Below are 24,140 nucleotides of genomic sequence, written 5' to 3'. Positions count from 1 at the left end.
GATACAAAAGTTACCTTTTTGCCACGATGTTGTCATTTTGAAATGACCATTTCACAGATAAGGAAGTAAGACGTCCTCAGTTTTGCAAGGCAAAAAGACTTAAATTTTACTGAAAAGGGGGCTGGCAGCTGTTAGTCTTCTGAGTGTGGCTTCCCAGTAATGCTGTAGTTGTAGGTGATTGCTGTGTTTTCTGCTGTCCCACAGCAGAAGGGTCATTTTTTGAGAGTTATACATTAAAAGATGGAGCTTTCCTTGCTTACTAAGTAGTCCAAACCATTGTGTTAGAGCTTAATATATAGAAGATACTGGAGATACAATTGGACATATACATAAAGAGTAAATTAGAATGAAGAAGCAATTGGAAGCACTGTGTCCTTCATGCCTGAAGAGGCATGGCATCTTTGTAACTTCTTGTCTGATAGCTTCCCATCTTAAACTGGTGACAATCACTGATTATGCCGTTGTGATTAATTTTTCTTCCTACTAATTCTCCAGTAAAGTATATTATAAAAATGTACTAAGAAGGATATAGCAGTTATTTGAAATGTCCACTGTCTGGTTTTCAGAACCACCCATATTTTGGACATGGATTTGCTTATCAGTTTGTTCACAGCTTCAAGTTCTTTCTGAGGCTGCATGTATTCATGGTACATCCAGTTTAAATGTTTTTCTCTCGGAATTCAAATGTTACCAAAGTCATCTTGAGTTCAAATATACAGCTCCCTCCAAAAGACATCTGCTCTTTGTTCTAGCCTAGTCAGGTATTAATTTGACTTCACTTGACTGTTCAGCCTTTGAAGTTCCTGCACTCATGTTTCCCTCAGCTTTATTTAGCCTTATATCAAATTTAAAGCCCTGTCAGATTAATGTTACTTGTTCACATATACCAGCTCCACATTTTGGAAACTCTGCCAAACTATAGTCTGGATCTTTTTTTTTAAACCTACTTCCCGTATTGCTTTGGCAAGCCTTCACAACTCTGAAAATACGGCCTAGCATGCGATAATCTCAGAACTCTGAAACAAGTTTTTTAAAATACCAATAATAATGGCTTTAAAAGGTCAGGCAAAACATTGTAACTCCTGAATTTTTTGTGTCATAACTTGGCCCTGTTCCCTATCTGGACAGGTGATAGTTGTTGCAAATGGATCCAGCCTTTAAATCCTATCTCTTGATCCCTCTATTTCAAAGTTCCCTGAGCTGTGAGGGGGGAGGCAGGAGGAGAGGGGAAGTGATGACTTTGGTGGCTCTGAGTATTCTGAGCACACTCAGAGTGCTGGTCTGGAGTCTGATGTTCAGTCTACCAGTGCAGTGTTTCCTCACTGGAGCCTCCTCGTGCTGGGCAGACACAGTTCAAATTCATACCCCAGAGGATCTTACGGTTCTGGGACTTCTGGTTAACTGGAAAATTGGAGGGTTTTCAGAGACAAATTAGGGAAATAACATATTGGACTGTTGTGCAAGTGCAGATTCTGGTATCTCTGGGTAAAGCAGAACAGTTCACACCATCTCCTCTTTCCATTTGTTATGTTGGCTGTGATGAACAGAGTCCTTGTTGAAAAAAACACCCACCTGTTCAAGGCTTGCTCTTGACTCTGGAATTTTTCCCTATCTAGATCATTGGTCTCAGTAGTTTGTTCAGCTTCTCTGCAGTGCTGGTTTGGAGAGGTGACCCAGCTTGAGAATGAGGGTGTTGATGAAAGGGGAGGTAGAGGCAGAATGGATGTAGACAGTACAGCAGAAATCCTGCACAGAATCAAATGTGCAGCAGTTTCAGTATTGCTGTCTGACAGTTTTAGAATTGCTATGGTAGTGCTGTATTTTCATTGCACAGTCAAAGCCTTATTTGTACAAACTCCATTTTTCTACAGTAGAAAGGGTGACTCAGTGCTGATGGCTTTTGTTGTTAGACTTTTCTGAATAAAACGACGCCTGAAACACTAAGATTTGATGAGTTTTTACTTCCAGCTCAGTATCTTAACCTACCACCCAGGTTCTAATGCAAGGTGCAAATCAGTTTGGGAGTATTCAGAAAAGCTTTTCTCATACTTAAGAACTTATGATTAACAAGATTTTCTTTCAGAACTCATTGGTAAATGTGTAAAGTCTCAGGCTTCTGAAGTTATCTTAAGTAATGCTATTTGACAGAATCTTGTAATAATGCTGATTTCTTTCCATAAAATTGAATTCTAAATTTGAACTGCATGTTTAACTGTTCCAAATTCTGGTCCGAATTTTCCATGTGAAATCAGAACACGATACATTGCATAAGGAATTCAAGGTGGGGTGCTGACTCAGAAGGGCAGGACTGCAGTTACCTGACCTGGCTTTGCCTGCTGGGAGAACAGCTGGCCTCTAGTGGCTCACAGCAAGAGGTTCCAGAAGATCTTAATGGTGTTTGATGGTGGCTGAAATTCTGCTCAGTGTTTATCTTTAAAATCAGTTTCTGTATTCAGTGAGGTTTTGCATCATGAACATCAGTAAAAACTACACTGCCTTAGCATTTTTCTCCTTGAAATGGACGGGGGCAATGGATACCAGAAAGGATACAGCATAAAGAAGGAGCAGTAATTTTTATTAATCCTAATCCTCCTCCCCTACCTCCTGGAAAGTCCATACAACGTTCATTTCCAAGCTTTGCTTTTGGGCTGGGGTACTGGTGCCTAAGTGCCCTGTGCTGCTAAGGCAGAGGTGCTGGCACAAGCTGTGCTGCTGGCATGGCATTGCCCACCCGGCTGGGGCTCCATGTCCTGGCACTGCAGTGCAGCACGATTCCTGACCAGCTGCCTCTGCCACGGGCTGTGATCTGGGCCCCAGAACTCGGAATAATCAGGAACCAGAAACAGCTCATGGCTGTGCCACCAGTTAGAGAAGAATTGCACTGGAATCGCCAACATTTTCCCTCTTTTTTGGGGAGTGGGGGAGGGGGTGGGATGCTGCTGGAGATGAGTATGCGAGTGGTGCTGCAATGACGTAAAAAATGCTCCTTCTGAAACCTGCCTCAAAGACATGGTGGCTGAAAAGGAAGGGTTATGAATAACAGTGCAGTGATGAAGATAAGGATTTAACTTGCTTTAGACTGCTACAGTTCTTTAATGCCAGGTGTCACGTGTGATGGAATACATTATTTTTGCTAGAGGGTTAAACACTTTGTCGCTCATCTCAGCTGGCTTTTCGGGATTTCCAGGTCTGCCTGCTGAGAAGTAAATTAAATATGTAGCTGCTTCTCACCTTTCCTCTGTTGCTGCACTAATGGAAGAGAATTTTTCTTGCCAGTAATACAGATGGTGATCATCACTGCTGAGATTTTTTTTGTTTTTGGTATCAAAAAGGATGATAATTCTGCATTATTTCCAGAAGGATTTGTATTTCTGAAGAAAAGGATAATAGGCATGCTTCATTTTCTTAAAGCTATGTACAGACAATTGGAGGCATAGCAAACTATGCAAACTTTATAAGCATGGCTGAAAAAGAACGATGAACTGCCTTAGGATGTCCTTGAAATATGGTGTTGGATGGGGTTTTCAACTTCACTTGGAAGGTTTGGCTCTTTTTCTGTTGCCTTTTGCATGTGCTGTTCGAGATCCATTAAATGTCAGATGGAGATTAGGAAGCCAAGGGTAACTGTTCTATTTTTATGTATTTATAATCACTTTTTTCTGTGTTACAATTTCTGTTAATTTTTAAAAAATATATATATTTGCAGGACAATTGGCATATTATTTTGGTTATACATTAATTTGAGTGCTGTTGTGCTGTTAAAATATATATGAAAAGGAAAACATTTAATTGAGTGCTTTATGGTAGATTTTTGTTTAGTTTTCCTTTATATTATATGCAAAAAATAATATAGGTAAGCATGTTATTAATGCCTTTCTGTATATGTGAGTATTTTCATAAGAACATGCATTCAAAGACAATAAGAGTTAGAGATTTCTGTCTAAATTATATATTCTGGGAGAAAATACATTTAACTGAATAAAGTCACATGCTGACAGTGCCAGATGCAAAGGCACAAACAAAATTGTTTATATTTGAAAGTATTCCTTTCAGTGAGAAGATTATTATAATATGCAATATGAAAATTTCTCTGCTAAGAATGAGTTAAAATAATCAAATGATATTGTCTTTCTTTACCTCCCTTCCCCCGTTCCTGGCCATGCCAACTTCTCCAGCATTACATTTTCCAGCTGTTTCCAGGACCTGTAGGTACCAGCCAAGAGCAATCTGTCACTGTCAGTGTTTGAAAGTGCTTTTGTTTGTATCGGCCCTTATTACAGACCAGGTTTGCAAACATGCTTGCTGCAAATGCTTTCTTAGGAAAATCACCAGAACTGTTGGCAATCTTTATCTGGTTATGCTCACACTCCCCTGGTTTTTTTTTTCCTTTCCTTCCTCCTCCCTGTGCTGCAGGAGCCCAGTAACAAACGGGTCAAGCCTCTCTCCCGAGTCACATCCCTGGCCAGCCTCATCCCTCCTGTGCGAGCCACTCCGCTGAAGCGCTTCAGCCAGACCCTGCATTTTTTTGTTAGCGAATCCCGGCTGCTTCCACATTGCTGCAGTTCCCCCCAGGCTTCCTGGGAGCAGGGATGCACATGGGCACTCCCCACTGTAATGTGCCAAACAGGGTTAGGCACCTTGTGGCCACAAGGTCACTCAGCTTAAAACTCACAACTCTCACCTTGAAAAAACCACTTCTCTGTCCAGATAATTAATGTTTTTCACTTACCAGTAGGAGAACTATTGCACCTGTAGCATATAAAAATTGTTTACTAAAGGATTACATTTTCTTCTTAAATTTGATGAACAGAATATTCCGTAATGCTTTCGATTAATATTGGTTGGTTTCTTTGAAAATGTTATTTTTGGTATAGTTGGTCAGGTAGGACTGCCTAAATTTCTTCCTGTAGAGTGAACTTTGACCTTACCTAAACAAAAGAGTTAGTAAACAACTGGAAATTTCCAAGTCATTTTCCAAAGCTGCTGATAATAAAGGGCAAACAAATTTTAAATGCAGTTTCTATGTTACAGATTAGGTGTATAATACTGAACATACTTAGAGGCTAACAAAACTTTTGTTTATAAAGCATTTGTACCTTCAGACCTAGGGATGGCAAAATATTGGGGTGCTCAACTCCTGATTGCAGTCACAGCTGGGAGCTGCAGCTGCTCTGGGTCTGGCCTCAAAAGCCACTGTTTCCTCTTTAAAACAGTTTATGTAAGAAGGCATGTAAAAGATCTAAAGAAAATTATTGAATAAGCTTAATTTCTTTGAGAGGAACTTTAAAGGTAACTTGAAAGTGTTAGAAATGTTTCTTAATCAAAACTTCCTAAATTAGAGCTTTACTGAAATTACCTGTTAAGGAGGAAAGAAATAAAACTTTAGAGTCTTATGAGAAACAAGAACCCCATTTTTCTGTAGTGGTAATTACCTAGAAAATGGATATTACAGGGTTTTCTGACATTGGTTTTCTTGTCTTTGGTTCCTGTGATGTTGGAAGTGCAGATTTCTGCACAGGGTTGGAGGATCAGCCAAATGTCTGCACCCCCCAGCCTGGCTCGGTGCAGGTGTGGTTTGCGTGACTCGAGCAGAGCTCCCTGTATCCCCTGGGCTGTATGAATCTCCTGCAGAATCTGCCTCCAGGAGAAATTGGCCAGACTCTGGAAGGGGCACATCAGTTCCAGTTGTGAGGAGTGTGGAAAGGGATTTAATTTTTGGCTAAACTGCTGCTGAGTGCGGTGCTTCCCTTTCCTAAGCCTTAGGCAGCTGTTGGCCTCATTTAGGTACCTGTGCTATTGTTCTGCAGCAAAGGCCTCTGGGACTGCACAATGCAGTATCCAGAACAATATTGTATTTAATAAAGTTGTTTCAGACTAACCAAAACAGCTATCCTTTCATGTATGCAGTAGCAGCTTCCCGAGATGAGAGCTATTTAATGTGTTTCAGGGTAAATTTTGTCAAAAATAGGAGGGAAAATAATGGCTTTGTTGCAAGTCCTACTGTTGCAAGCATTTCTGTTTTGCTCTGTTCATACTGACCATAAGAATATATTTTAATTAGCAGATTAAATAGTGATGTTATTTATACCATCCCTTCTAATTATGTGCTTTAAGGAGCTGTGATGAGAAATCAGCTTCTGTGTTGTCCAAATCCTGCTGGTGATGTCCCTCAAAACTCCTTCATACCTGGCTGTAAATTGTCTTCTTATCTGATTTTCTCAATAGCTGTAGAGCAGGGACAAAAAAGACTGACCTTGTGCTCAGATGTTCTACTTGGAATTATTTAGAAACATTCTGGGAAGTATGTATAGCTATTTCACTTTATTTTGTTTTGACGTCAATGTCACTGTGTCTTGAGAACAGTATAGATTTCCTTTCATCATGTGATCTCCTGTAAAAAAGAAAAAAAAAAAGTTGATTTTTCTTAGTGGGTGAACTTTTATGTAGCTTCATTGTTATTTCAGTCAAAACCCATGTTTCTCCTTGCATTGCTGCTGGATGTTCTGTGTCTGTAAAATGCAGAAAACTGCTGTCATCACCACAACATGCAGAACAAACTTCTTCCCCTGGAAGAAAAGAAACAAAGTCAACAGAAAAAGACCACTCCAACAGCATTTCAAACAAACCTTCTTAGATATTCTTCTAAATGGAAGATACGTGTAAGAGGGAGAAAAAAAAAGCTTATTGTATATAATTTTCCTTACCTCTGTACATGTAACTTCCACTTTACATTAATGGACTTTCAGCATGAGGAGATACATTTATGCCTGGGATTTGTGTAGGTTTTTTTAAGATATGTTCTTAGCAACTTTCCATGTTTTGCATATTTTATTGATTTTAGAAGTATTTGATTTTTTTGTGTATACTTAACTTTATTCCAATTTTCCACTTATTTTCAATACTTTTTTCATAAGGATTCCAAGTAAAAAATATTTGAAGTCTTTCTGGTTTTCTTTCTGGGCTTTTGTTTTTTGTTTTGTTTTGTTTTGTTATTGACTATTTGTAGTCATTCTGTTTCTATCCTGTAGGGCAGGGTAGACCAGCTGACTAATAAAGTGCTGTTAGCTTCACCTCTGCCAGAGTCTGTCTGTGTAGCTGCAGGATATGTAATGCTAACAGGTATTTTATACCTAATGCAGATATTCTTATTTATTAATCCACCTGGGAAGCCAGTTTAATTCACAGCTGTATTTTCAGTCTCCATCAAGCCTAACTAATGATTATGATGATCTGCCTGGTCTTATTTACAGCTGTGCTGTTTGGCTTAAAGCAGAAAATAGGATCAGAAAAAGAACTCCAGCTGATGCTGAAGAAAGAAATTGAAGTCTGGCTGGCTTCCTCTGCGACTTCAGTTTTCATCAGTGTGTCTTGAAATTTAAGTAGGGAGTCCAAATTACTTTTATCTCTCTTAGGACACCAGAAATTTCTAAAAATCCTCAAGAAGAAAATTGTTTTTAACATCAGTTCTGAATGCCAGGGCTTTGATCAGTAGTGGCCTTTGCCCAGTACACGGTGGTGTCTGCTTTACTGCAGCTCTAATTAAGGGCTGTTAATTTCATTAATTAACATCAGTAACACATAGACCCTTCAAGTAACAGTCTTATAACAGCCAGGGAAATCTGTTGCCACCAGAGAAATACGGTAAACAAAATGAGGGGCTGTGAATGGATTTTCCCCCAGCTCCTTAAAATTTTGGAATTACATGAAAATTATAATCATCCCACAGGGCCATAATTTTTAAACAGTGTGTTGGATATGTTTTTTAAGGAAGCCAGAAACTAAGAAAATATTTTTAAAAGACTGGAAATGGCGAAGTGCTCTTTTGACATTCCTGCAGTTCTTTCGTGGGATTCTATCATGGCGGATTTTTTTTTTCCCCCTTCTTAAGAAGTACAAAGCAAAGATAGATAGCATCAGACTATCTTCAAACTTGTTTTTAAAATTTTTTGATAGAACTTCAGTTTAGGGCTCTATTTCACTAATAAATAACCTCAGTCCTGTGCCCCTTATCAAGTGAGGTACACTTTGTATGGTTAATGAAAGGCTGATGTATGACAGAAATCAATTAAATATATACTTATTATCTCTAGGTAGCAAGGATGCTAAGCAAACAAGCAAGCAGGATTTTGGGGAGTTTGGTTTCATTTTGAGTCTTTTAGCCTCTTTGTGCCCCTTCTGCCCGATGAGGACAGTTTAGGGCTGTGGAGAATTGTACGGAGCAGGGAGGAACATTCTGTCAGTGCATGTGAAAGATTGCTTTTCCCAAAACACGGCCTAATTTGACTTTGCTCCATGATTCCTCATTATAATAAGTGTAAATTAAGCATGTTATTTCATGTGTGTTTCTTTATCTTCTTAACTCTTGAAGGAAGACTAGCACCTGACTTGCAAAGTTTTGGGGGGGGGTAGGGGGGTTTTTTTTGTTAAGGTCTTTGTCAATTCAAAGTAGGACTCAGAACAGCTTCTGTTAAAAGACAAGTTTATATTTTTATCATGTCTTCTGATATGGTAAAAACATAGTATTTATAGGCACTGTTTGCGTTTCATGGGCTCTTACCTTCAGAGAAGAATTTCAAATATTGTCCTTTGTATATGCTGATTTCAACCTGGAAATTGAGAGAATTTATTTTGTTTTAAATATTCTTACCCAAGGCAATTGAAAGATGATTGTGTTATGTAAGGGAGGTTTTAAATAACAATAAAAATGTTGAGTATTTCAACTATGTGAAGTAGTTAAACCATTTCAGAGGTATGACCTCAAAAAGCAGCCTCTAATTTTAATGAAGCAAAAAAGAAACCTTTTCAAAATAGAATAGTAAGAGCATAAAGTATTCATCCTTAGCCTGAAATCCTTCTAAGAGTTTACAGGCAATTAGAACTCTCAAGTCTGTCCTAAAATTGAAATTGGCTTTATTGAAATTTAGGACCAGGCCACACAGTAGGTACAGAGATGCTGGTACACATTGGTAGAGTGTCTAATATTTGCATTAATTCTAAATTTTTGATGAGACAGTTGTGGAATGTATGAGTAATTCCTGTCAGTCTACTGAATTGAAGCTCTGTATTTGACCAGTTCTGTTAGTTCAGTGTGCTGCACCATTCTGCATTACCCCTATAGTTCACTCTTGGTGCTTGTTGTATGGGAATGCATTGCAGAAGTTTTGTACATGTTGAGGACAGGACATGGACAGAGTTCACTGCAGGAAGGGAGGTCCTGCCCTTCCATGAAGTTGTATTAAAATAATTTCTCTTACATTCCCGGTACTAAATGGTGCTATGAAGTTCAAAGTAAAAACTAATCAGAGAACATTTATTTGTTGTACTGAACTATGTATAGTAGTTCCTTAGAAAAGGAGAAAATGGAGAGTGTTAACATGAAACTGTTGTAACATAAACCTGATTCTCTCTTCCCAGCGGTCCATCAGTTTCCGCAGCGAGAGTCGCCCCGACCTGTTCAGCCCACGGCCATGGTCCCGAAATGTGCCCCCTGCTAACACAAAGAGGAGAGACAGCAAACTGTGGAGTGAGACCTTTGATGTCTGTGTCAATCACATGCTTACATCCAAGGAAATCAAGCGGCAAGAGGTATAGATATATACACACATATATATCTGTTTTAACCGTAAATTTCATGTTCAAAGGTCGCCTTTAAAGTGTGGACTTGGGAATGCTTTTTGGCATTGGGGCAGCACTTGAACATGTCCTGCAATTAAAACGTGTCACCACCTCCACTAGAAGCAGAATTCCATCCCTAGTCTTTATGACTCAGGCTATATTAGATGAATGTATTCTTTGTAAAATCCAGCTCATTGTATTTCCTTAACAAAGCCGGAAGTTACTGAGATACATTGTCCTGGGATTGGCTGCGTGTGTGTACATGTTCTGTCTGACACTTTCTGGAGTCATGGTTGATATTTTAGTGTTTCATTTTGTTGTTGTGGTAATGAGAGGTGAGCATGCTATGCCAGGAACAGGTGTTCATCAGCTGATACATACACACAAAAATGCACCATCATTTCCCTTTTGGAAAAGACTGTCTTTGAGGAAGTTTCCAGTGCTAGAAAGATGACACACTGATCAAAAGATGTGTCTTCCAAAGCAAAAAAGAAGCATGCCAGTGCTTTTAGTGTGTCAGATAAGATAAAGTCTAGATAGTTCATATTATAGTCAACACAGAGCTCCTTCAGAATCAAGATATTTTTATTTTCTAAAGAAATTTCTAGCAGTATGAACAAAGCTTGTAAGTCTCCCTGAGAATACTTCAGGGACTGAGTCATAAATCAAACAACAGTAGTGACAAGCATCTCTTCTGCAAATTTTAACATTGTACAAGAATTCATAGGAAATAAATTTGTAATTGAAAACTTCAAAGGCAGCTTATTGAAAAATAAACTGTAGAAACTGTGCACAGTGTATAGCAGTCACTGCTGTGTGGGGGCAGGAGCCAGGATCCTTGGTACAACCCAAATAAGCGAGCTGAATCCCAGGAGGTTTTGCAGGAGGGTCCTGCTATGTGCTTGTTCCCATTCTGTATGCTTTTCTGGGACAGCTGACCCACTGCCTGTGAGCTGCACTCTGGCAAATCTGGCAGGAATGTGTGTTCCTGAGCCCCAGGAATCTGCTCCAGCTGGGGATGGGCTTCCATGATTTATACTGGTTGAAAGCCTTGACTGTAAAGCAAGGAATTCTAGCCTGAAATGTCCTTAACTCTTAGTGTACTCCAGTATAAGGAGGAAATCATGCAATAAATTAGTAACAATAGGGGTTTGATAAACTAGTGAATTAGGGCACTGTTATTTTTAATCTGCCAGCTTTAAAGTCTCAGATGTGCTTCAAGAGGAGTAACTAACATCAGCCAGTGGTTAACTAGAGCTCAGCCATTGTAACAAAAAAATGAACTGGTACCAAAACAAAAGTGCTCAGTACCAAAGAAAGGCTTTAAGTAAGATCTGTCTTCTACTTGGTAGAACCCCCTGTAACTTTTGCCACTGCAGGTGTTAAAATGGAACACAACAAACTCCTATGCAGGCAGTTGTGTAAGTGGTTAAGAGACAGTCAAGTCAAAACTCCACAATGAAGGTAGCTTCCTCCATCTGGGAACACATCCCTTTGGAAAAAAAAAGAATTCTTTGGCTATTTGAGATAAGCATTTAATGAACATTCTGGTATAACTGTTTTAGAAAACACTACACTCGATTCTGTAGTTATGGAATAAAGCCTTACTTTATTTCTGTAGATTTAGCAGAGAAATGCTGTTACATGGTGTTAAGACAGCTGTTCACAATATAACATCAACCCAGCAAGTGGAGCATAGATTAAATAAAGATATTTTCTAATATTTGTGTCTGTTTTTACAGGCTATCTTTGAACTTTCCCAGGGAGAAGAAGACTTGATAGAAGATCTGAAGTTGGCAAAAAAGGTATGTTTAAAAAACAAAAGCAAAAACCAAACCACAACAAGCAGTACTAATTGGTTCATAACACATTTAAAACAGTCTCTGTTTTTTATAGTTGCTAAGACAGTAGGAGAGGAAAAAATGCAAAGCATATTTTAATCTTCCCATTCTTTCTGAAACACTTAAATGTGCCGCTGTTTTTTTTTTTTTTTAATATGAGATTGATAGTTTAATATATGGCTATGATACTTACTTACAGGGAGCTTTAAATTCTATTACAAATTTTGCACCCAACAAACCACAAATGTTTGTTTTTCTTTTCAGGCTTATCATGACCCAATGCTTAAGCTTTCCATAATGACAGAGCAAGAGTTGAACCAAATTTTTGGAACACTGGACTCTCTAATTCCTCTACATGAAGGTAAAATTCAAATAGTCTTTGCATAATTATTGCACATAGATTTAAGTCATCAGGTTTATTAAAGTGAGGTTTCTGTTATTTTTTTCTAATCACAATCAGATCTCCTTAGGCGACTTCAAGAAGTCAGGAAACCTGATGGATCAACAGAACATGTTGGCCACATCCTCGTGGGTTGGGTAAGGCAGAGTTTATAACCAATTTTGGGGCTTTAGTTTGGAGCTGTAACCTAGTTTTTATTGGACAATTTCCTTTCTGTATCTAGTGTAACATGTCAAAAAGATACTCCCAAAAATACTTCTACAAGGTAAAGCAACTATTAGAGACCTAATAGAATATTTTTTCAGGGATTTTCCATGAAAAGGTTTAGACTAGGATATTGTTTTTAAAGCTTTTGCTATTCAGGAGTTGAGCACTATTTAATATAATTTAAATAAAAATCAAGAGTCAGACTAGAGTTTTTCTTATGTAGGTCCTTTAAGAATCTCCCCGTTTGTGTTCTGGTTTCCTTGAAAAGCCATATTGTATAAGGGCACTCCCCAGTTAGTTTTGGATGACATTCCGTTCCAATCCAAGGTAACAGATAGGTGTTAGTGTTTTTAAAGATATTGATTTCTAGAACTTTGTTAATAAGGCAGACAGGGATACAAAAGAGATGCTGCTGCCTCACAAAAGATAAAGCTGATATGTTCACGTTCACAAGCAGCCAAAAGCATAAACACTGAAAAGAGCTTTTGTTTGTTTCGTTGATAAAATTGTTCACTGTAATAAAGAAGAGCTATTTTTGGTTTTAGATATGTGAGAAGTATGCTTTTAAGTAAATGTAAGCAATGAAATTTAGCAGGGAAAAAGGGCTTGAAATCTTTAAGGAATTAAGTAATGATATTTAGCAGCTCTATGTGAAAGTGTGGCCTATGGTCAACAAGGGAATCATGCTCACTACTGTATAATGTCTATAATGCAAATAGTTAATGATAACGATTTGTAAATGTCAAAATAATCTCAGTTTTCTTCGCTTAAAGTAATTTAAAATATTTTCTGGTGTGTGTTGAACATCAGTGAACTTCTCTTGGTTCAAATATATTCAATTCTAATTTCCTTTTTTGAAAGATTTTCCATATAATTGTGTTAATGCAGCAGGTTTTGTAAATGGATATTTTGCTCTAATCAACAGACAAGCTATTTTTTTTTCAGATTTATAAGGCACAGTTTTGTCATCTTAGTTTGGTCAAGGTTCGTCTGGGCAATGTAGAAGTTTGGTTGTAGAAATTTGCTGATCTGAAAAAGGCCAGGTTTGGGAGTGCTCATTCCTAGGCCTTTATTTCCGTTCATAATTAAAGCCAGGCTTCTGTGTTTAACTGTTGTCTGCACTAAATAGTGCTCAGTCTTAAGCAACGTATATGCTTTGTAATAGTATTGGAGATCTGTAGGATCTGAGTGATGAGCAAGTGCTTCTAAATTACTCAAATGTTGAACAAGGTGGTCTGAGGACCCTTGTAAAGGTTATATTTGCTGGAAACATTACATCAATAAACTGTGGATAAATCTCCAGCTAAAAGAGTCTCAGCATGAATTCTGATATCCTGAATCACCTGAACCTTTCAGTGCAGGAAATCGTGCTTTGCTTCAGCTACACAATTATTTATTCTTTCCTCAGCTTCCATGCCTGAACTCCTATGACAGCTACTGCAGCAATCAAGTAGCAGCCAAAGCTTTACTGGATCACAAGAAACAAGATCACAGAGTGCAAGATTTCCTGCAGCGCTGCCTGGAGTCTCCTTTTAGCCGCAAACTGGACCTTTGGAATTTCCTTGACATCCCCAGAAGCCGTTTGGTTAAATACCCACTGCTGCTCAGAGAAATTTTAAGACACACACCAAATGATCATCCAGATCAACAGCACCTGGAAGAAGCTGTGAGTTACTGTTGGGTTTGGGGTTTTTTAGCAGATTATAGCAGTTTTACCTTATTAGTGAATTAAGGGACACTACATAAAATATGAAAATGCAAATACTTACATAAACAGCTGAATATTGGACTGTGTAATTAAAATTCATGTGTTTTCATTGTTTCTGCAGATAAATATAATTCAGGGCATTGTTGCTGAAATCAACATAAAGACTGGTGAATCTGAATGCCAATATTACAAAGAGAGACTTATTTATCTTGAAGAAGGCCAAAGGGATTCATTGATTGATAATTCACGTGCTGTGTGTTGTCATGGGGAACTGAAGAACAACAGGGGAGTGGTAAGGAGTAAATATTTTGTCATAAATAACTTTTAAAGATACCCTCATTTTGCATGACAGCTAAAAGAGCTGTGAGCACACATAGAGAAACATCACTCTAATATGTAGGAAGTTGATAAATATTAATTATTATATATATCACATCTTTTTTGTTGTAGTTAAGTATCTGTATAGGGAGATAATAAGATTATATGTATCTCTGTCTTTTATGGGGCCTAACAGTATCCTGGATAAATTGTAAATTTGATCAATTTCAATACTTGCTGGAAAAACCCACAAATTTCTGGTCTCAGAGATGTGATATTAATGTCTATAAAGAACACACAAAATGTACCAACAAATTTTAAATTTGTCAAAGGCTGTGGTTATTAAAAATGCTTTATTTGATTCTTTGTTGAGATCAAAGTTAATTTATTGACCAGAGAAATTTGGTACTTTGAATTCCAGTCTCTGGGACACCACACTATTGGTAAGTTTCACAATTTGAGCTTTCAGTTAAAAAGAAAACAAAAAGAAAAGAAAAAAAAAATGATATTAGTAGAAGAGAGCATAGTCTTTTCCAGATTTCTCCCCCTCCCCCCCCCAGTGTTTAATAGAACTTTTGAATGGGCAAACAATGAGAAAAGATCTTTTTTTGATTACTGACACTAGTGTAAGTATGATACTTATGACACTTATGGAAGTAAATAAAACTTAAGGAAAATTTATTTTAAAAAGCAACAAAGCAAGCAGTGCATTTTTTCAGCTCTGGAACTGCTTCTATGTAGCACGTTCATGTATACAGTGGAAGGGGGTCCTGTTTTACCACACAGCTGAGAGGGAAAGACGAAACAGGTGCTGTTTCCTGGTTCACCTGATGAAGATCAGCCAGTTCAATACCAAATTAAGAGGAAGAAACTGGTGATTTTCATCTTTCTGGTGAACTTCATTTGTTCCGTTTGGTTTAATGATGTTTCAAGAAAGGAATAATGCTGTATTTTCTATTAATCTTTTAACAGAAACTGCATGTCTTCCTCTTTGAAGAGGTGCTGGTGATCACTCGAGCCGTGACTCACAATGACCAGCTCTGCTACCAGCTGTACCGGCAGCCAATCCCCGTCAGGGAGCTGGTGCTGGAGGACCTGCAGGACGGAGAGGTGCGCCTGGGCGGATCCATACGTGGAGCATTCAGCAACAATGAGAGAAGTATGAATACAACTTTTTGTATTTGCTCATGTAGGGTCATCATAACCTTAAGATGACTGCCAATGTGGCATCAGAATGTGTAGGAACCCAAAGTGCCGAGAATATTTCTCTGCCTGTTTTTAAGGGTTTTTACCCCCCTGGACAACACTGTTTTAGCTTTAAACCTTGGAAAAAATTAGCAACAGTCAGACAACAACTAGAAAATACAGTGGTGTGAATTAGGTGATAGACTTCTATGTAAGATTGTCATAGGGTGAAAGATTTAGAGGTTTTAGGCTTCTCTTTGTAGTAAATAGATAAGAGTAAAAAATACCAAAATGGAGGATTGTTGTTGTTCTCTAGACCTTCTTCTCCTTCTTCTACCACTCCATATTATGCAGTAAAAGTAGTTTGGATTGACTGGATAGAAAATTCTGCAGTTCCTAGTCGTGTTACTGAATAATTGGTAAGAAAGTAAAAATAATGTACGTTTTTAATAACTATTGGTTAAAATGTCTTTGAAAGGCTGTGTAAATCTTGATAATTAGTCTTTCTCGCTCTCACTCCTATTTTCCCTCCTTCCATGCTGTACCTGGGTCACGCCAGTGGCTCAGTTCCTCTGAAAAGACTTAATAAACAACTATCTAGAAGCATTGAAACTACAGAAGACATCTCGCTTTATCTTTTAAACGCCTTGCAAGGACTTTCAGCAAATTCTCTCCTATCAGGAGAGACTCAATTTATGGCACAATAAAGTGTCAAGAATGTTTTCTCTAAAATTAGCTCCATCCAGCATCTTGATTTTTGTTTCAGACTGGTTTATTATGTTCTTAGTTGTTTCTTTTCAATTCTTTCTCAAAGCTCACTATATTGGTAGTAGAATTTCTCCACACACCTGCTCCTGTATTACTGAATTGAGAAGGGGATAACATACAAACTGTAGTGACAAAACTGCAAAGTTATAAGCAAGTGTATTTTGAAATCTTGCGCTTCAGCTGTTTTGCCTTTCCTTGTACTGGAGATGCTGATTGCTATTCCAAAATTCTTTTAAGATGGCAGATACTGTAGAACTCAGGGTCAAGACTGCTGCTATTCACGTTAATGTCCTTCCAGTTAATATTATGAAGATGCTTCTTCTACTACAAGGGGCCTTTAAATCTCATCTGGTCAAAACTTCAACGGGTTTTTGTGTGTATCCACTGCATTAGTGAAGTGAATGGAAGAGAGGAGTCTTTGGCTGGAACAAGGATACTGTATTCAGTGAAGGTTCTGGAAATCTGCTTTGCAGAGAAGTAGGAGAAGCAGCATTAAAATGTGGTAGAAGCCTTCATCTTGCTGATTCACTTTAAGTTTTATGGATAGCTCATGCATGGCAGAACCAAAATTATTTAATCCAGCAATATGAAGTTACTAGAAGTGCTTGTGGGGTTCCGTGGTCTTCTCCCAGAAACAAGGAGATACCCAGACTCTTCTCTTTGGCCTGACATGGTCTTGTGCGGCCTTAACGCAAAGATTGTGCTCATTCTGTTACTTAAATACACTCTTTGATTATAAAATCCATTCAGCCAAAGCATTCAGAGGTTTGATATGTTTTGTTTCTTTCAGTCAAAAACTTCTTTAGAGTCAGCTTCAAAAATGGATCCCAAAGCCAGACTCACTCTCTCCAAGCCAATGACTCCTTCAACAAGCAGCAGTGGCTTAACTGCATCCGCCAGGCCAAGGAGAAGGCTGCGTGTGCAGGCAAGGCTGGCGGGCTGGAAGCACATTTCCTTGTGTCACCCAATGGACGCAGAGTGCCCCAGGGAGAGGCTGCCCTGGAGCAGATGGAGCAGTCGGACTGTGAGTCAGACTGTAGCATGGACACCAGCGAGCTCAGCGCCGACTGCGAGCGCATGGAGCAGACGAACTCTTGTGAGAGCGAAAAGCAAATAGAAACCAATGTTTGACAAGAACTTACAGTTCGTGGAAGAAAATCTGTCTCTTACCTGTACAGTATTTGCATTCCATACATGGAACCATTCGGAGAAGCACTTTTAGAATACTTTTTGTGACAATGTCAATGCAGTTCTTGTATTTGTACCTGTGAGTGTTGTACTGTAACTGCCCATCTGTATAAGCTGGAATCTCTTGCAACTCATGTCCTGTGATTATATTCCATAAACACCCAAGGTGGATGAAAGAGGTACTTGACCAGTTATTCTCAATGTCCTGCTGTCAACAGAATCTCTAAACTACTGTTTATATATGCATTACATAAATAACCTTTTCCTAATTTTTAAGTATTTGCCCTTTAAAGGGGCAGCTGAAGATGTGGACTTAATATGGAATTTCAGGATGGGTATCAAGATAATGTTTTCTTAAAGGCATGGAAAGAAAAAATAGTTTCTTGGAACAAAAAAAGAAAACAATCTTGCAATAACCTATCCAAACTCCTGTGGTATTAAATCAACAAGAATTATAAACAGTGGGCCATGGAACCAGGGACTCTTAAGGAATTTATTTTTCAAAATGAAGCACTGTCCTAAGATCCAGGAACCAAACTTTTTAAAATCTGGGTATATCAAATAGTCAGCATAGTAAGATGGTTTATTTGTCAAAGCATGTAATGCTAAAAATAATCAACTGAAAAAACCACAACCAAACCTCTGCAGCCAGCACTGAATTAAATGAAATGCTGAGAATACTGGATGTTTGTAAATAAGCTGGTAGTTTGCTTTCAGTGCCATATATATATATATTATCCCAAACAGAGTAAGAATGGAAAGGAGCTTTTGCTTGTCAATAGGCCCTCCAGCATTTTGCACTCCACTGACCTCCACTGTTGGTTTTAAGCACCACTAATGTTAAAACATTTAATCTTCTGTAAATGTCTGTTTACAATTACATGTAGTTGGTTTTTAAAACTAAGTGATGATTTGATATAAATGGTGCTCTACAAATACCCCATGGGATTATGTAGAGAGAATTTAAACAAAAAGGGAATTGTTTTTCCTTTAGGATGTATTACATCCTTTTTACTTTCCTCAAGTTTTGTTTTAAAAGTTTTTGTTACATTTAATTTTGTACTGTAATTGGAAATGTTACTGTGTTTTCTGGTGGCTGATTTAACCTACTCATTATGATGAGAAGCAGATGAGTCACTTAAATGCAGTCTAAAACACATAGTTGAACATCCTGTTAATTTTCAGGAATCCCTGGATAATATTTTATTCCTTACTATAAGAAATAATGCCAGTGCCGTATGGCAAGCTATGAAAATGATATATTACAAATTTTAAATGATTCTTGGTATTACACAAAATAACCTGTGCAGAGTACTTGTAACAACAAAAGTAGAAAAACTGCTAAGTTATTGCCAAAAATATTTTTCTTGTGTTCTACAAGTTTACAGAAAATTTACTAAGTATCTTACATATATATATGCTGATGTGCATTACAGAAATCAGTGTGACAAGATGATAAACAATATAAAACAAGGTATTTTTATTTTTTAAAAAAATGGCATTTTTACCCTATAGAACATATTTCTGTATTTATAGTTTTTAAAAAAAATCAATTTTCTTTTCTGTTTCAGGCTTTGTAATTTATTTCAACTGCTTCATTTTTTAGAGCTGAATGAGTATACCAGTGAAGATGAGAGAAAGGAAAAATCTGCAAAAGAAAAGGCGTAGGGAAGTTGTTCAGCAAAAATGTTGAAAAAGAGCAAAAAGCATGTAAAATGTTCAGATAGAGAAGAAAGAATGAATGTGTGTATTGACTTTTTTTTTTTTTTTTTTTTTTAAATAATGGCCTTAAACTTTTCTGGAAGCATTTCAAATAAATTACATTAAACCATTTTTATTTTTATTTGGTTTGGTTGGTTGTGCAAGAAGGCTACAAAAAGATTTCAGTGGTACATGCAGTGAGGCTTTAACATAAGTGACCAAAGCTTGTATTTTGTTTCTCATAAAGTGGTACATATTTGGATCTAATTTGCTAAATGCACAGTAGTAACAGAAACAAGTTACTGCACTCAGTTCACCATATTCCCCAAAGTTTTGTATCACATAATTAATTTAGTAAGTAGGTGGAACAAAAAATGTAACATCCTGTCATTAGTTTCTCCCTCATGATTCCTTGTGGATCACAATTGAGGTGATTAATTTTGGGGTATGCAGGAGCCACCAACCAGCCAGGAAATCTCAGAAGATTAATTTACATTTGTTTACTATAATTTAGCCACCCGCTTACTGTTCAACGTTCTGGAGTGCAAGTGTTTTGGTTGTGCTTTGTAGTTGACATGCACTTAGCTACTGATTGATCTAATAAATCCTAATGATGTTGGGTTTTTCTCTTCAAATCATCCTAAGAATTAAGCTTTCCAGTTTAGGAATGCTGATACCATGCTGGATTTGGTAAGCTTTAGTTCTAGCACTTCTAAAATGTCACTGCTTTTGAAAGGATGACTTTTGATTGTGGCAGGAGGGTGGTGGTGGTGGAGGGGTGGGATGGGCTTGGACAATAAAATGTACCCAAAAGGATGGGTAAAATGTAAAATTATGAGTGTGAAGTAAAGAGGAAGAGTAATATACATAAATATGTTCAAGTGAGTATCACAGTCAGTAATCCTGGTGTCCAGAAGGGAGTCTGAGAGGTTGCAGCAGTGAAGAGGCAAGAGGGAGTGAAAAGTCTGAGGTGCTTCCAGGTTGACCACTGAGGAGATGGCAAATGAGGAGAGGGATGCAGACACTCATCTAAGTTTGAGGTATGAGCACTCTGGATGTCACACTCCGGGAGAAGGGTGTGCAACGAGGTGTCCTGCTCTCAAGAGCAGGAGATCTGAGGTGGCAGATCCATCCCTTCGTGGCAAATCTTAGCAACCTGTTTGCTCTTCTGCTCCTGATGGGGACAGTCAGTGTAGCTGTACCTTATGGAAGACCTGATGGACCAGAAGCAATACAGGTAAAAGCAGAGATTGTCTTGACTGAGAAAGGTGAGCAAAGAGAATGGCCTTGGGACTCTGAACTGCATGGGTCCTCTGAGACTACAACACAAAATTGAACTGTCTGTGATCTTTGTTTCCCTAGATTTGCTCTGCAGCACTGAAAAGAACAAAGCCAGGATGGCGATTGGGAACAGAAGGTCTGTAAGGAGACACCAGGAACAGTAAGTTTGAGATCTGTGAAGCTCAGTACCAAGAATCAGTAGCCAGAATCTGGGTAAGGATAGGGCCAAAATTGCAGGGCAGAAAAAGTAATTATCCTATTTAGCATGACCCATCTGAACCAGGGCTTCTGCCTTAAGAATGCTTCTGTGAAAGTGGGAACCAGGTTGCTTGGAGTTTCACAGAATTTCTAGAATTTGAAAGCTCTATCAGAACTTTCAGATAGCAGTTTAATGGATTGCACTTTTTGATAAAAATGATGTTTTATGGTGCCTGGCACTTAACAGACAAATCTTGATTCCCAGGATCTAACAGAGTCTGAAACCAACTTCCACATACACAGAAGAAGATTTGTTCCCTTTTAAAAGGGGGTTTCAGATGCATAATGGACACTTCTTCTGTATTTCATGTTTATTCATGAATACTGATTTTAAAATACTGTGATGTGTTCTCCAGGTTGATGCTGCCATCTCTTGGAAATAATGGTGTAGCTTCACAGCTGATTTGATGACATTGAATTTTAAATATTTTTAAGATATTAAATGTGTTAATTATAAAACGAAAGTATTTTAAAAATACAAGTAGGTATTTTCAATCTTTTACCTGAGGATCACATATTTGTTAGGAAAAAGAAAAAGTACTAGGTGAATTTCTGCTACTAGTTCCTGGTTTTACAGAGCCAGGTCAAGACTGCTGCCCCATTTTTGTCTCACTTTTTAATATTGTAGGCATATTTTCTCCATGGCTGGTAAATGATACTAAAGCTCTTTCCAAGTGTGAAAATTAGGTTTTGTTTCTGAGTTTTCCAAAGATTCTTCTCTTTGCATGGTCTAGGAGGAAAGATTAATGAGACAGTTCTCCTATCTTTGATCTCCTGGCACCTGAAATTTAGCACAAAATTAGCTCTTAAGCTTTTGAAGAAATTAGATTTGTTTTGCATCATTAGAGTAATAATGAAAAGTAAAATAGTAATTTATGGTTACTTAAATTTAATTGTAACAATATAGTCATATTGATTAATTTCAAATTTCTAATTTAATTTTCAAATTTCTAAATTTGCTTTCATAAAAGAATACTGAAGTAATGTCTGGAGGAAGCACCCAAGTTTGCTCCTTGAGCATATAACCCTCCCTTGTGTCTTATTTTGTGGCTCTTAATCTGATCTAAATCTGTATTATTAATGTGTTAAAATCATCTGATTTGAGAATGAAAGGGGATCTGCAGCTGCTTTGTACTGGGGTGGGAAACCACTTTGTGCAAGCCTGGGAGTCATGGTCGAATGCTTGGCAAGTACAAAAACCACAGAAACCAGAAACTGGAGAGAGAATAAGGTGACAGATTTTATAACCTATTTTTACTTCAGAGTATTCAAGTAATCTCTTCCCATGGTGGTTTTTCACTGAACATTTGTTTTGTGAACTGGGATTCTTGGTACCTGTTTGATATCTGTTGAGATTTAAGATGCACAGTGTGGTGCAGTGATCTGGAATTGTTGGAGCATTTCTCAATTAATACCTAGTAATTTTTGTGATGATCTCTCCCAGACTTAGGTTAATTGATACATAAAAATAATCCTGTACAACTGCAAAGATATATCTTGTTAAAGCAAGTGATAAATGAAGAAAACTTTGTGTGTTGCTTGGTAAATAAGCAGGACTTCAGACTTTGTTTGGTCCAAACACCAATCGACTGAACTTGTTGTGTACTGAAGACATCCACAGCCTGAAATCATCCACAGCTGATTTTAACAGCTCTGCAAATTCAAAACTGATAAAGCAGTTTGACATGTTTGGAGATGTATAATGGATCAACACAGCCTTAAGTAGGACCAGATTGTTGGTATTTCCATTTTTTTCTTGTATATGGAAATTCTATTTAAACAAGGTAAAGCACAACAAAATTATTTCAATAATATATCAACATATCTGTAAATACTCTCTTTACCAGCACTGAATCCTCACTAATGGCAGGACATCACATTCTCAGGAGATAGGGTTAATTTATCCATAGGATGAACACTGCATTCGTGGGGTTTATTACCTCTATATAATAGAACACCACGTTTCTGCAGTTAGATAAATATTGGGTGTTATGTTTTTGTAATTTATGTAAATTATAGTTACAGATACTAATTGAGGGAAAGAAATTCAGCCAAATTAAATTTAATAAAGTAATAGATTTTATTCTGCGGCCGAAAGATCGGTCACACAGAAAGCCACGATCGGAAAAAGGTCAGCCCCGAGCCCGGGATCGGAGCTGGGTGAACACAGACCTGACCTCTGTCGCGTCAGATCCCCAAGTTCCCGAATGTTGCTTCGGCTGGTTCCTTCTTATACAGTTCTTGGGCAGAGTCCGAATTAATTATATTCTTCTCGCAGTTTAGCACATTCACGATGTTTTCTTGTCCCGAAGTTGGACTGCACAAAGCATTTTCTGGGTCTGATGAATTGTCTATCTTGGATGATGAATGGTCCATCTCTGATTCCTGGAACAGTTATTCTTAATTCCAGGAATGGGATACTCCTTTAACGTCTCCGAGATGTCAATCAGTTTCATCATTGTCCAGATCATCACCCAGGTGTGGTGTTAATAGCTCCAGATAAGGTCTACCTCCACCCGGAGACAGACTTTTTCTATCTGATTAGTTCCTGGCCGTATTGTCTTCTCTGCTGCTGCCAAGGCTTGTGAAATTTTCTCTGTCCCCAGCCTGGGGTTTGCGCTTAGGCGTTTTTATTTGTACAGTTAATATATACATTTATGTGCACAAGCACGAATTACCAATTTCATTTATAACACTAATTACCCTGTTTAAACTTGCTGGGCCCCCAAACACTCCTAAGAACTAGTAATAATTATTAGCTTATCTTTTAGCACCCTGGAGACTACCACTAGCACCAGGCCATTTGTGGGTTATTTGTATTTTCTGATTTACAGCTAATCTAAGAAGAGATTAATAAAATAAAAGGGCCAAATTAAAATATCTGTTCCTTGCACACAGTGCAAGCAAGAAAACTTCCTATTTTTAAGGTCAGTGACTGCTTCCGAGGTGACATATAATAGCTAGTTACGGGGATTGAAGTTAATTGGTGTAAATAGCTAATGAATATATGCATTTGTTCAACAACTACAGCACTAGGATACTTTTAACAAAGAAAACAAATGATGGGCTTTTAATGTTTTGCTAGTTACTTGTAAAACTAAAATCTGGTATTTGCATTTCCTAGGCGCTGCAAGAATGGTTATTTTCAGCAGCCACTGTTCACTCCGGTGCATTCCTGGGAGCTGCCAATGACAGGTGTTTGCTTTGGCTTTCACATTTTCACATCCCTCTTGCACCAGAAGTTGTGAGCCTTACAGGGACAATAAATATTAACCTTCTGGCCTCCCATACAGGTTATTTAGTGCTGTTCTAACTCATTATGAGGCCATGAAAGAATCCTGCTGCTGAAGTAAATGCACGGTTGGGTTTGGGGTTTTTTTTTTTTTTGGCTGCCCTTCATAACCATGATAATGTATTTTTATTCTTCAAAGATGAAGTGTTGTCATTTTGTCCAAAGTCTTAGAAACCCTTGAATCTGAGAGTAGGAAGTGCGCGCTGGCACTCTGTGCAGTGAACTTGTACTTTGCGTTGGGAGTCCGCGCAGACGGCTGTGCCAGCCCCGGAGCCGGAGCGTTCCTGGGCCCGAAATGCCAGGGCAGGTTCCAGCCGAAGGCAGGGTTCTTTGCGGGTGGAGCCCGTTCCCGTGCGTCGTGCCTCAGCTGCGGGGCAG

At 38.1% G+C, this 24,140-nt stretch overlaps 1 protein-coding gene across 4 annotated transcripts in view; it reads left to right on the top strand.

Moving 5' to 3' along the window:
* ARHGEF3 (Rho guanine nucleotide exchange factor 3) overlaps positions 1–19,566 on the top strand; it is a 109,663-nt gene extending 90,097 nt beyond the window's left edge. For 3 of the 4 annotated variants that reach the window (XM_017732453.1, XM_017732455.1, XM_017732454.1), the window contains 9 exons: positions 4,414–4,518; positions 9,412–9,585; positions 11,358–11,420; positions 11,721–11,817; positions 11,917–11,993; positions 13,472–13,729; positions 13,893–14,063; positions 15,062–15,248; positions 16,833–19,566. In XM_017732453.1, the coding sequence (XP_017587942.1) occupies positions 4,414–4,518; positions 9,412–9,585; positions 11,358–11,420; positions 11,721–11,817; positions 11,917–11,993; positions 13,472–13,729; positions 13,893–14,063; positions 15,062–15,248; positions 16,833–17,173 (1,473 nt within the window). In that variant the 3' untranslated portion in view covers positions 17,174–19,566. Of the gene's footprint in view, positions 1–2,994; positions 3,542–4,413; positions 4,519–9,411; positions 9,586–11,357; positions 11,421–11,720; positions 11,818–11,916; positions 11,994–13,471; positions 13,730–13,892; positions 14,064–15,061; positions 15,249–16,832 lie in introns of those variants that run through there. The other variant, XM_017732456.1, reaches the window with a different exon arrangement.
* Positions 19,567–24,140: the final 4,574 nt, after the last annotated feature.

This window comes from Corvus brachyrhynchos, unplaced genomic scaffold, assembly GCF_000691975.1.
Source record: "Corvus brachyrhynchos isolate BGI_N302 unplaced genomic scaffold, ASM69197v1 scaffold4, whole genome shotgun sequence".
NCBI classification, from domain to species: domain Eukaryota; kingdom Metazoa; phylum Chordata; class Aves; order Passeriformes; family Corvidae; genus Corvus; species Corvus brachyrhynchos.
This window is presented reverse-complemented; position numbering and strand designations above follow the sequence as displayed.